Raw genomic sequence first — 14,711 nt, 5'->3', positions numbered from 1 at the left:
TTAACAATGTAGCCTTTAGTTGTGGGACCTTTTTCATTGCAGGCTTAATAACGTGGCTTTTCCATGTGGGACTTATTTCACTGCAGGCTTGCTAATGTGGCCTTTTTTCCTCGCTTTGATGTGGTCCTCCCGTCACTGCAGGCTTGGAAATAGGCAGGCTTTTAATACCATATATGTGCGCGGGTTTACTTTATCAATATGTGGACTTGATAATATGACACTTTCCCCTTGCTTGTTTTTGTTCATTCGTGCAGCATAGCGGGATGACACCTCTACAGTGACTAACAGTTTCTAACAGTGTCTTGACTAACTTAGGGGAGGTTATGGTAGTTAGCATCCTAATGATGATAACAGTCTTGAGCAAGGAGTATTACACTACCTACCTGTCTCTGAACGACGAAATGAATGCACCGATGGCTTTTGGATCTAATGTACATGTCCTTCAAATATAGATACAGACCTAACATTACATAGTGTTTAGAAGCGACTAATCAGAGGCATTACTTAAGGTTCTAACTCAAGCCCTTTTCATGCCAGACTATATAGTTCCTCCCCTCTGACCGCTGTTGTTCTTTTTTTATCGATAATTTTGTGCCATTGTCAACTAACCAGCATTAATAATTTGACTTGCACCGTTTTTTCCTTTCCTCACCTCAGGATTTTATTAACAGCTCATTTATTGGTCCTCTGCTTGTTATATTATTGCCTCTCTTTCTGTCTGTTTGTCTGCCTGTCTCTGTCTCTGCATTTATCTATCTCTGTCTCTCTGTTTATCTGTCTGTCTGTCTATCTGTCTGTCTCTCTAACTCTGTCTCTATCCCTCCTCTTCTCCTCTCTTCTCTTCCCTTCCCTTCTCTGCTTTTTTTTCTCTTTTTTTCTCTTCTCTTTTCCCCTTTTCTCTTTTCTTCGTATCCATCTTCTCCTCTCCTCTCTTCTCCTCTCCTCTCCTCGCTCTCTCTCTCTCTCTCACCCATCTTGCTTCTATATTTCAGTTTGACCCCTACGAGGACTTCTGACCCCCTTCCCCCCCTCCCCTCACCCCCCCATCCTCCTCCTCCTCGTCTCACTTCACCTTTAATCAGCTCCTAAAAATTATATTCTTGATGTGATTTCCCTTTTTCTTTTTGCCTCGCACCTAACGACCTTCCATATATAATTCGGTTTGAAAATATCTCTACCACCACTGCTACTACTACTACCACCACCACTACCACCACCTCCACCTTTTTTTTTTATATATATCTTATCATTCGTATACGTTTGCATTTTCTCCATATCCAAGTAGCTAACATCCGTCTATTTGTCTGTCTGTTTGTCTGTTTGTGTGTTCCCTATTTTCCGTGTAACCCATTTTCTTATATAATCATTGGGTGTCTTTCCAAGTGTCTGGTTTAACCCTTTTCTTGCGTGTGTGTTTGTTTGGGAAGGAGTTTACGTCTGACCTGAATCGAACTGTCAAAGCCCCCCCCTCTCTCTCTCTCTCTCTTCTTATGAACTACACGGATCATTTACTTCTCCTTCCCTCTCTTTGTCTATCTATCTATTCCTTTATTTTCAGACAGTTTCGGCTCACATATCAAACATTTCCAAAAACCACAAAGAAAATGAGTCGGGTTCCCATTTGTGTTTCCGATATTCATGGTACAGAAGCCTTGTCAAACTATCACTAGGCTCATTAAACTACCCATGGCAGTACTAACACAACCTCTACGACAGTCTTATGAAATGTGGGTATGGGTGTGAGTAAGCCTTAACACGAACCCCTTTTACGGACCAGTGGCTATACCCAACATATTAATTGTCTCTGTTAGAAATAGTGTGGCGCAAAAATTTCATCCTTCTCACGTAATTGAACTGCTCTTTCGGCCACCTCTTCGGATTCTTTACAGGAGCAGCGAGTAGCGGGCTTTTTTATATTGTTTCTTTTTTTGTGCCCTTGTGCTGTCTCCTTTGCTGTAAAAAAAATACGCCCATGAAAACAATAACTAGGAGTGGAGGAATACAAGGAATTTAATGATAGCATACACGCTGACAACCTTGAGCCGTGTCTTTATCCTCCTCTTTCCCGTTGCCTCTTCGTTCTCCTCTGTTTTGTCTTATCCGTCACGTCTTTGTCCCTCCCTGATCATGTCTTTCCATCTGTTACACTCCCCTCGTTTCTCATCGCCCAGTTCTTTTCGTCTCGTCCGTCATGTCACTGTCTCCTTAAATATCATGTTTTGTCACTTCCCTTGTTTCTCATCGTCCTTTTTTTTTTGTTTCATCCGTCACTTCATTGTCTCTTACAGATCATGTTTTGTCACTTCATCCACTGTACTTTCATCCATCGCTGCCTTCCATCCACTATATAGTTCTTCACTTTCTCCCATTCCAAGAAGCATCTCCCCAACAGCTGTTTTTCTGTCTGTTAATATCCTAATGGAGTTTCATTAACGTACTTTTTTTAACTCTAAGCCTAATCCTTCATCCCTTTTCTCTGTCTTACCTTCCTCTACAACCTACATCATCATCACCTTCACTACTATCATCACCACCACTAACATATCTATCACAAATCTTGCCGTCACAATCATCACCCTCCCTCTTTCTTCTCTTGCCTATATATATATCTTCCTTCGCCACCCTTACCATCACCATTACCCTTCAAACCAAAGCAAGCTCCTCCTGCTCCTCCTCCTCCTCCTCTCCATATCGACGGGTGCTTCGCTTCAGCTTCCATCGTGTGACTCCCTTCCCCTCCACCCCCCTGGTGACTGCTCCCCTGGTGGCCCGCTTCCCTGGTGCCTCAGATGGCCTCCTGTGGTATGTCTCCCTCACCCCGCCGTGCATATGAGTGTTATGACCCTTTAATGACCCCGAGATACCCGATTCGCGCTAACTTGGCGAATAAGCCCCGCCCAGATCAGACACGCTCGCCCAGCATCCACCAATCACACGCCGCCTGGTTGGTTAGTGGGCGTGGCTTGCTTGTGACCCGGCCAATGATATACACGGAGCGGTGAAAGGGGCGGGGCTTGTTTGCCAGGTTAGCGTGGACGGACCTCTGCATTCTACACTTGCATGCCAAATACTCAGCTGTTAATAATCCCTCAAGCCTGATGTCTTTATGTACTGTTTCCCCTCTTCCTCGTCCTCTTCCCCTGTCCCCTAGTATGTGACGGGTACATGAGGTGACGTAGTTATGGCTCAGTGACGTACGCATGGATAGCTAGCACCGCACGAACGCTTGCTCTAGTGTATAGTATCAAAGCTTATACCGTTCTGTTCAAGAGTTGTTACTGCTAATCGTATTTTTTGCCCCCACAGCTGTGTAAAGGTGTGGTGACGTGTGGTAGGGAGGTGTTATGTGGTGTGGTGTGATGTGGTGTGGTGTGGTGTGGTGTGATGTAATGTAGTGCAGTAGGGTGTGTGTGTGTGTGTTTGCGTGTGTACGTGTTTGAGAGAGAAAGAGGCAAAAGCAGAGAAAGACAGAAAGAGACAGAGTGAGGAAGAGATGGAGAGTGGGAGAAATGAAAGCAGTGTGTGAGATGTCCTCGCTGCCAAAGCCTACCAAAAGAAGAGTAGTGATAACTGGGGCGCCTTGACACCCTCTCTGGGGAAAGGAGGGGCCTAGCGCTACATATGAGGGAGAGGAAGGGCCTGAGGGGACATACACCGAGGAGGAAAAGTGGATATGGACATACACAGAATATTAAGAGCAGGACAGAAGTGACGTAAGAGATGGTGGTCTGAGGGGATATACTTCGAAGAGAAAGGATAGATTTGGACATACACGGAATACTAAGACCAGAACAAAAGGAACAAGGAAAGAAATCAACCTTGCCAATTCACCCATCCACCCTCCCTCACCTCCACCTCTCAACACACAATGGAAGGAAGGAAGGAAGGAAGCTTCAGCCCACTAATTCACCCCTCCACCCTCCCCTGCCTTCACCTCGCCACACACACGGGGAAGGAAGGAAGAATGATACAGCCCACTAATTCACCCCTCCACCCTCCCCTGCCTTCACCTCTCCAAACACACGGGGGAGGAAGGAAGGAAGGAAGGAAGGAAGGACGCTGCAGCCCACTAATGAATGGCCTAGACCTCGAGCAGACCACGGCAGACCAAGGGCGCCAAACGAACTCATCTGAATAATAAATAGATTAACTCATCACCCGGGAGGCGAGGCGTGTAAGCCCCTGGCACGGCGGGCTTCCAGCGGCGTTCATTGGAGTGGCATTCGAGTTTAATTCATTTCCTCAAAACGTCGCGGCTCACACGATCGTCGCTCCCAAAATAACTCCCCGCATTCCCCGGCACACACACACAGAGAGCGGCGCGAGAGGCATGCATTTCTCGGCCCTGCGCTGACGGATGGGATTACACACGCCATCAGTGTTAAAGGACGCCCCGGATTCCTGCTGGTCTGCCTCTTCTTTTCTCCGCCTTGATGGGGCGTGAGAGCCAGGGGGAACACGGACAAAGGTGACGGGAGGAGACACAATCAGAAGACCATGTCCCTGTCAATCTTAAAATAGCGTCTCTCAACATATTTTCATCACCAGTTCAAAAAGATGCCAAACCAATACAAAACTAAGAAAACCAGACAACCAGAAAAGTATGCAGCTGTCCCTCTGAAACACCTGTCCTCAAGCCATTTTCTAGGTTTAGGTTACCGATCAAGAAGATGTTAAATCAGAATAAGACAAAGGAAACGGGACAGCTAAAGGAAAATGTCACAGTCCCTCGTAAATAGAATCCCTAACTTTAGGTTGCCGATTAAAAAGATGTTAAATCAGAATAAGACAAAGGAAACAGGACAGCTAAAGGAAAATGTCACAGTCTCTCGTAAATAGCATCTCTTAACCTATTTTTATCCCTAGGTTTAGGTTGGCCGTGAAAAAGATCCTGAACCACGGTAAAACAAAGCAAAGGTAGACTCGTTCAGGCAGAGCCAAACACTCTTGACCCAGAAAGAATGCTGAGTCGGGGGCGGAGAGTAAGCACGTATAAGCGAGCGCGTAAACAAACCAGCAAGCCAGAGAGCATGAACAGGCTGGCTCGGAATACAGAATGCAGTGTTGTTTCCTTTAACGTTCCGCCTCCTGTTCCTCCCTCTCACGCTGCCTCTTGTCTCGCCTCTTCATTACCTCCTATACTACACTGATCCTGACTCTCCATTATCTGCACCTTTGTTTCCTGAGCTTCTCTGTCCCTTGAATTACCGCCAGTTCGTTCCTCTGAGTGGATAAAGGAGAACTCCGAACGTGTTGGCGGCGGTGAACTCTATTGAAATTATAAAGAGGATCAAGTGGAGCTCCGGGGGACAGCATGAGCCAAGCAAGAATGGCGACACTATAAACACCTTGCCTGCGACACGAACAGGCTGGAGCCGACCAACAGACTCCATGAAGAAAGTTTACCGGCGCTGTAGGCTGAGAGTTAAAAAAAGTTCTCCTCTCTCTCTCTCTCTCTCTCTCTCTCTCTCTCTCTCTCTCTCTCTCTCTCTCTCTCTCTCTCTCTCTCTCTCTCTCTCTCTCTCTCTCTCTCTCTCTCTTGATCTAAATTCTTGCTCCTCTTCATCGCTCCATTTTCTTCCATACTCTTTCTATTTCCTTTGCATCTGACTCGCCCCACCCCACCTCCTCCTCCTCCTCCTCCTCCTCCTCCTCCCATCCTTCTAGGGAGAAAGTGGAGGTGTTCTCACTCAATTAACTTCTCCTTACGCACCATTAAATGGATGACCACCACCACCACCACCACCACCAGTACCACCACCACCATCATATCTGCCCCCCACACCCCCCCACCCACCTCCGCCACTACCACCTCTCTCTTGCCTCTTCCACGGGAGACAAACGTTGCTGCATCTGACGTTTTTGATGAATTAAAAAAAACAACGTCACGGCGTAGATTATTAATTAGCTCGGCCCAGTGAACGCCGGGGTGAACGATGGTCCTGTTTGCCGGCGCCATAGAGATCGTTAGATGCAGCAACCTTGTGAAAAAAAATAATATGGAAAAATAATTAAGTCACAGGCCGTTACGTGGACACCTTGCGCCGCTGAGCTTGTTAAAAATACAGCAACTTCGGGAAAATTATAAGAAAAAATAATAAAGTCACAAGCCGTTTACGTAGATATTCGGCGCCACAGAGATCGTAAAACACAGTAACTTTGGGAAATAAATATGAGAAAAATTATTACAGCAAGGAGAAAATAATTATAGAAACTTCGGAAAATGAATATGAAAAAAAATAATAGCAGCAACTTCGGGAAATATATATGAGAAAAATAATCACAGCAACTTCGGGAATTATATATGACAAAAATAATTACAGCAACTTCGGGAATTATATATGAGAAAAATATTTACAGCAACTTCGGGAATTATATATGAGAAAAATATTTACAGCAACTTCGGGAATTATATATGAGAAAAATATTTACAGCAACTTCGGGAATTATATATGAGAAAAATAATCACAGCAACTTCGGGAAGAAAAAGGAGAAAATAATTACAGCAACTTCGGGAAATATATACGACAAAAATAATTACAGCAACTTCGGAAAAAAAAAGATTAAATAATTACAGCAACTTCGGGAAATATATACGACAAAAATAATTACAGCAACTTCGGAAAAAAAAGATTAAATAATTACAGCAACTTCGGAAAACATATACGATAAAAATAATTACAGCAACTTCGGAAAATAAAAAGGAGAACAGATAATCGTGACAAGCCGTTAAGTGGATATCCGCAGCCACCGAGCTCGTTAGATACAGCCAGCCACTTTGAAAAATAAATGAGAGAAAAAAATATAATCAGAAACCGTTAACATAGATATCCTCCCCACCTTCCCTTCCCCACAAGTTCGTTAAATACAGCAACTTTTGGGGAAAAAATAACAGAGAAATAACTAAGCCGGAAACTGTTGACGTAGATATCCGGCCCCAAGCAGCTCGTTAAATACAGCAAGTTTAGTAAAAATATAAAAGAAAAAATATTATGCCAGAAGACGTTTACGTAACTAACCCAAAATAACCTTAATTTTTTTTTTTTTTGAGATATAAAACTCGTAACCCAAAGCCAATTATCAATAAAAAAAAATCAAGAAAAAAGAAAGTAGATAACCTCAGTAACCTCAACTAAAAGAAAACAAAACAAGGCATGTACTTTTTATATGAGTAAGACACACTTTGCATGACCTAGCATAGTCCTCGCACCCTGCATGACACTATGAGCCGCGTTCCCGGAGCATGACGCGAAGAACAGAGTCATGAAGTGCTGGTCCATGCTGCCGTGGCACGCCTGAACCCTCCTAGCATGACGAGGCTGATGGTGATGGCACGGTGGCACTCACTGACGCAGGAGTGTGTGTGTGTGTGTGTGTGTGTGTGTGTGTGTGTCTCCCCATACTAGAAAAGAGAAGAAAGGGAAGCAAGAGACACATTACTAAGGATATATAATGACCCTTTCCGCCTAAGTCATTGCCCTTTTTCTCTTCCTCTCTCGCTCCCTCCCTCTCTCCTAGCCGCCCATAAGACCCTATAGAGCTTAACGAGTAGCATAAACGTGAGAAAAAAAAGTTTAGCTAAAAATCCTCAGTGAAATATTCCTCTCAATCTAGACTTTAAACTAGGGAAAATGAAGCCCTCCATCACATACAGAATTCATTACACACACACACACACACACACACACACACACACACACACACACACACACACACACACAGACACACGCACACTCCAGCCAGGCGTGCCTAAATATAAGCTCGTGACACAGACAGGGCACGGCGCCATAATATATTTTCCGAAGCGCCGCCAACAATATCCCTTTAATGTGCGCCAGATTACGCACATCAAAAGGGATTACATAAAAACACTACACACACACGCACACGCACACACACACGCTCATACTCGCAAGTGCCCCTTCCCCCTCTCCCCCACACACAGACTCACTCACACACACCTCTTTGTAGCCGAGAAAAAACATCCACTGGCAAATAAAATGACTACAAACACAATCAGACATTACCATTCATATGAGAGGAATCTGATCCCCTATCGCCTATACGTATGAGTTCAAAGAGGCCACTGAGGCGATCAAACACCCTATGATCTCACTGCTCAGTTCCCCTCCGATGACTCTTCCGATCCAGCGAACATCAACATCACATACATACCTTACACTTTAAGTACGTGATCCCCTTTGAACTGTGTATCGAAGAATATATGGAATCCAACACCAATTAAATATACACCCCCTCACTCTTACTATTAAACCCTTTAGAGAATCTGATACCCCATTTAAAGTATTTAGAGACTTACTTATTGGGTTGGGCAGTCTGTACAACTCCACATTTTCACTCCTTCCTAAATACTACGAATATTAAGAGAATCAGATTCCCTTGTTAACTGTGTATAAGGATTCCAACACTCTATGCAGCTCTTAATCCTACGTAGAGGAGTCACTACAACTCTCTATTCTCACTCATTATTCACTATTGTCGACTTTAGAAGAACCCGATCCCTTTGTTAACTACGTATAAGTATTCCAACCCTCTCCCTTAACCCCACGTGGAGGACAGTAACTATAACTCCCTATTCTATTACTTCCTTATTATTACAGACCTTAAAAGTATTCGATCCCTTGTTAAGTGGATTCCAACCCTATATGTACCTGTTAACCCCGCGTAGAGGACAGTCACAACTCCCCATTCTATTACTTCCTTGCTATAACAGACCCTAAGAAAATCCGATCCCCTTCTTAACCGTGTATAAGGAATCCAACACTCTATGCACTTTTTAACCCCACGTAGAAGACAATCACTATAACTCTCCATTCTATAACTTCCGTACTGCTGCACACCTTTAAAAGAGTTCGATCCCCTGTTAATTGTGTATAAGGATTCCAACACTCTGTACATATCTTAACTCCACGTATGATAATCCGAACCCCTTGTTAACTGTATATACGAATTCCAACACTATGCATCCACTAACCCTACGGAGGACAGTCACTAACGCCAATTCCCTCCCGCAGATCATCGTCACCCCCGTCGTCTCCACCCTCAGCACGTCCTTCATGAAGAGTGGGGAGCCGCGGCCCTGCGTCCCTTCCGGCCCCTACACCTCCGTGCCACCCGCCACCCTCGCCACCGCCCTCGTCGCGGCTACTTCGGGAGGGACCTCGAAGTAGACGCTGAAGACAAGACCAAGAGGAGACCGATAAGACCAGGACCTCTCAAGACCCTCAGCTGGATATGCATAGTCACCTACGTTACCAAAGACCACCACAGCCCTCAGAGAACCTTTAAGTCCAGATATCAACAGCCCCCTTATGACCCATAGAGAACCTTTCAAGTCCAGATACCAAAAGACCTCTCAAGAACCTCAGCTGGAAATGTATAGTCGCCCATGTTACCAAAGACCACCACAGCCCTCAGAGAACCTTTAAGTCCAGATATCAACAGACCAGGACCCCTCACGACCCTCAGGAGAGCCTTCAAAGCTCAGTTACCAAGAGATGACGACGTTTCATGAACCTCAGAAAACAATATGTAGTCGCCCATGTTACCCAGACCACATCAACCCTCAGAGAACCTTTCAAGACCATTTATCAAGAGACCACGACCCCTCAAGAACCTCAGAGATCAATGCATAGTCGCCTGCGTTCCCCAAGACTACATCAACCCTCGGAGATCCTTTCAAAATCATGTATCAAGAGACCACGACCCCTCAAGAACCTCAGAGATCAATGCATGGTCGCCTACGTTCCCTAAGGCCACCTCAGAAGAACCTTTCAACTAGATTATAAAGTCGTCCAGATACCAAGAAAACACGACCTCTTACGACCCCCAGAGGATAAATCATATTCGTTCACGTTGCCTTTCCACCTGTACCACAACCACCACACGACCACCACGACCCTCCTAGGAACCTTTGCATATCCAAACCCCAAGACCCACGACCTTCCTTTCAGGTGATATCAAGGCCACGACCACCACAATCACCACCACCACCAGGACGACCCCCAGTCACCTCTTAGACCCTCAAGTCAACACCCGGAAGCCATGACCATCACACCGGACGACCCTCAGAGCAGCCATCAATGTCTTCGTCACCTTCCACCGGTAGCAAGACGCCTGAGGCCACAGCAATCATTTACTCACCTGTGTGGAGCCTCCTCTACCTGTCTGTGGTGTATTTAAATCTATTATCGTCTCGTGTTTGTTTCCATTAAGTAGCAAGAGTCCACGAAGTCAGGTACACAGACTATGCTAATGGTGTGTCCCCTTGAAGTCATTCCTCTACCCGAATCTACACATATCACGCGTATCTCTTGTTTATAGACAGTCTCTTGAAGCAAAGTACAGAGTCTATGGTAATGATATGTCCCTCGACGCCTTCCTTGCCACCTTATTCAGCCAACATCACAGTCACTAGTCTCTGTTTTGTGTAGCAAGAGCCTAAGACGAAGTTCATTAGAATTTTCAATATGACATCAATCTATACATTTTCTGTTCATGGTATCGCCTCCTACGTTTCCCCAACACGGCATTCACTGGACCCTCTTTTGTTGCATTCCTTTAGGTTCAATGTATCCTCCTCTAACCCTTTCCTTGTCATGGGATCCCAAACTCACCCATACCTCCTCTTTTTGGCATTCCCTTAGATTCCCTGCAACCTCTCTTTCCCTTTCCGTATTCCTGCATCTATCCAGAGCAAGTCGTGGGCTCCTCAACGCGAAGCTCCCCACCCAAACCTCTTTATAGGTATTCCCTCACGGTCGCCACATTCCTATGACTTTCCCATACTCCAGTTTCAAAAGTGAATAGAAGACTTTTTTTTTAGTAACTTATAAAAATGTGATTCTGTAGTCCTCTCACGGCTTAAACCTCTTTCAATCCTCACCACCAAACACTCCCTTGACCCCGCCCACTCACAATCGCTTACAATCATCTTAAAATTATCTCTGTCGTACAATCCAGTCAGTCATACAAAAAAATATACTCGTTTCTACTCGTGACAAGCAAACATTCCCTTGTCCTCACTCACAATCACTTACAATCGCTTCCAGTCGTTCTACAATCCTCCCAGTCTCACAATCATTTACAATCGTTTCCATTAGTCATAGCCACACATTCCCTTGTCCTCACTCACAATCACTTACAATCGCTTCCAGTCGTTCTACAATCATCCCAGTCTCAATCATTTACAATCGTTTCCATTCGTCACAGCCAAACATTCCCTCATTCACTCAGTCTCACAATCCCCATCACGTCACTTCAGTATCTAGTCAAGGTTCAGTTTATATTTTCATCCTAAAAGTCTCGTATGAATGCTCACGTCACCGTCACCTCAGTCATATCTTGCTAGTCAGTGTTGCTAGTCACGTCATCCCTGGATTCACTCTCTTTTCGTCTCTCATGTCACACTCATCACTGACTCACTTCATCACTCACCCACCGTAGAGTAAGAAGAAATAAATTGCTACTGATATTTATAGGTGTATATAAGAACGCAACACAAACACACACACATACACACACACACTAACATATACACAATTATCAGCATCATCAGTATAACCATCATCAGTCACCTTTCCCAACTCCACCTGGTTTTCTGTCTACCGTTAGTGTGTTCCATCATCCTCCGGCAAAGGTTTCAATTTCCTCTTTCCTACCTGATTCTCTGTATAATGCTAGCGTATTCAATTCTACTCTGGCAAAGGTTTCAATTTCCCCTTTCCTACCTGATTCTCTGTATAATGCTAGCGTATTCAATTCTACTCTGGCAATGGTTTCAATCTCCTCTTTCCATCAGTTTCATTGCCCGACGTTAGTGTGACCTATCCTGCTCCGGCATGGATTTTAATTTCCTCTCAACATCAGTTTCTCTTTTCGAGGTTTATGTACTTAATCCTGCTCCGGCAAAGGTTATAATATCCCCTCTCCACCTGATTCTCCGTCCCACCAACACACCACCGACACCAATCAACCATAACATGAATAGGAAAAGAAAGACGCTGCTATGGAATCAAAGAACATTTCCACCGTGGCTACCAAGTGAGACACGATTCTTTGCCCGATGTTAGTGTACTCAATCCTGCTCCGGCAAAGGTTACAATATCCTTTCTCCACACCTGATTCTCCGTCCTACCAACACACCATCGCCACCAATCAACCAAAATATGAATACAAAAAGAAAAACACTGCACTGGAATCAAACGAAAATTTCCACCGTGGCTACCGGGAGAGACACAACAAAACACACACGATTGGACCATTAAAATCCACACCGTCACAAACACGCACAAAGGCTGACGGGGGGGGCTGCTAACAAGGGCGCCGTAGACTGATACTAAAAGAGACATAGATAACATTGACGGTAGTAATTGTTTTCCAGCTTGGAGCGAAAGCCAAAGGTGATGAATGGAGGTGAACAAAGAGTTTAAAAGTAATGACCAAGATATTATAAGAGGAGGAGGAGGAGGAGGAGAAGGAGGGGGGATTAGGAGAATTAGAAGGGATAGGAGGAGGAGGAGTAGGAGGATTATAAAAAGCAAGGGTGAGGAGGCACTTCAACACACAACACACAACACAACACAAGGAGAGATATCTTATTGGTGGAGGTTGATATATATATAGAGAGAGGTGCGGGCGGCTGGTGGCCCTTCAAGAGAACCAATTGATCAACGCGTGATGTGTGTGTGTAGGCGAGCTGTCCGGAGCGGTGTGATGTGTGGCCTGATAAATTTGTGGTCGATGCTATAATACATTGCCCAGGATAACACATAACTCTGCAGGTCTATATGTGTGTGTGTCCGAGTATACTAGATAGATATAGGTAGATAGGTATATGGATAGATAGCAGATTAGTTAGTTAGTTAGTTCGTTACTTAGTAATAATGAGTTAGATAGTTAGTGAATGAGTGAATTAAACAAGTTGGTAAGTAAGATTTTAGGTAGATAAGTAGGCAAAGAAAACACACACACACACACACACACACACACACACACACACACACACACACACACACACACACACACACTGCCTAAAGAGGAAAATCTATGCGTCCATAATAAATCAAAGCCAAGAAGTCATAAAAAATGGTAATAGGCCTACAAATCCTCCTCCTCCTCCTCCTCCTCCTCCTCCAGCATCATCAGCGGAAGAGTACACAAATTATCTGCCCTCTCGCTCTTCAAAGGCCGATCAGTTGGGGGGAAAGTGTAAAGAGGATCAGATTCTCTTTTAAAAGGGATTAGATTCTCCTCCGCGTCACGTTAACACTATCAATATTTTGGAGTCGAAATTATCTTTTTTTTCTTCTTTTCCACGGTGACTTTTTTTTACTACATTTTTTTTCGTATAGGGCTTCATATATCTTTCTATTTTAATCTTTATCTTATTCTGTATCTTTATCTTATTATTTTTTATTTCATTCTCAAGTTGATTTTGCTTCATATTAATTTCTCGCAATAAAGGACTTTCATATCATAATTCATATCTAGTTATTTTTTTGGGGGGGGGTTCCATTATTCATTTCTCGCGAAGGGTTTCACATCACGATTCATATCCACTGATTTCGTATTCGTTCCCATATTGATATCTCGTTGAGAGTTGAATATCACAATTTATATTCATTTGTTGGTCCTAATTTTTTTTTCTCGCTGAGGGTTTCATGTTAGAATCCAAACTTTTCATGTTATTTGACCATTTCTTTCATTCTTTATTCCTTACTTCATATAGCTCTTTATAATTATTTTTTGAATCCCATAGTCATTGTTCTGCTAAGAGTCTCATGTTATAATCCACACTTTTCATATATTATTTTACCATTTCTTTCATTCTTTATTCCTTACTTCATATAACTCTTTATAATTATTTTTTGAATCCCATAGTCATTGTTCTGCTAAGAGTTTCATGTTATAATCCACACTTTTCATATATTATTTTACCATTTCTTTCATTCTGTATTCCTTACTTCATATAACTCTTTATAATTATTTTCTGTATCCTATAGTCATTGTTCTGCTAAGAGTCTCATGTTATAATCAACGCTTTTCATATATTATTTTACCATTTCTTTCATTCTGTATTCCTTACTTCATAAAACACTTCATATTAATTTCTTGGTTCCTATATTCATTGTTCTGCTAAGCGTCTCATGTTATAATCCACACTTTTCATATACGGTATTATTTTGCCATTTCCTTCACTCCTTACTTCATATACCGTAACCTTTTATGTTCATTTTCACTCTTCATTCTTCATCACAAAATCACTTCTCACTCACAACTTAAAAATACAACTTATAACCATTCCCTCTCTCATCTCATATTACCATCACTTCACTCTCATTTCACTCATTCGTTTATTACCAAGATTATTCTCACTTCTATACCAAGATATATTTTTCCCCGCGGTAACACACTACTCTACTCTTCGTCTCATTGTAGTAATTTGTCTCTATGTTCCGTCTCTTCCTCTACAAAGTCACTTCTCATTCAGTTCTACAACATGCAACCCATTCTCCCCCTTGTCTCATATCACCATCATTTCGCTCAGCTTTCAAGGATTTCCTCTGATGATTTCAAGGCTGCTGTCCCCTCTGTACTACCCACTCTATTCTTCATCTTATTGTGGTAAGTTATCCCTATTTTCTTATACTCCTCCACATACAAATAGTCTAACTCTTTCCTATGACATC

General features: G+C 43.4%; 1 protein-coding gene across 1 annotated transcript in view; it reads left to right on the top strand.

Moving 5' to 3' along the window:
* The window catches only part of LOC126987032 (dopamine receptor 2-like), a 141,094-nt gene extending 128,045 nt beyond the window's left edge, over positions 1–13,049 (top strand). Inside the window, exon 4 of the mRNA XM_050843683.1 lies at positions 9,036–13,049. Within this exon, the coding sequence (XP_050699640.1) occupies positions 9,036–9,191 (156 nt within the window). The 3' untranslated portion in view covers positions 9,192–13,049. The remainder of the gene's footprint in view (positions 1–9,035) is intronic.
* The last annotated feature ends 1,662 nt before the right edge of the window (positions 13,050–14,711 follow it).

This window comes from Eriocheir sinensis, chromosome 63 (genome assembly GCF_024679095.1).
Source record: "Eriocheir sinensis breed Jianghai 21 chromosome 63, ASM2467909v1, whole genome shotgun sequence".
Lineage (NCBI taxonomy): Eukaryota > Metazoa > Arthropoda > Malacostraca > Decapoda > Varunidae > Eriocheir > Eriocheir sinensis.
The sequence above is the reverse complement of the archived record's forward strand: the minus strand, read 5'-3'. Positions and strand labels throughout refer to the sequence as shown.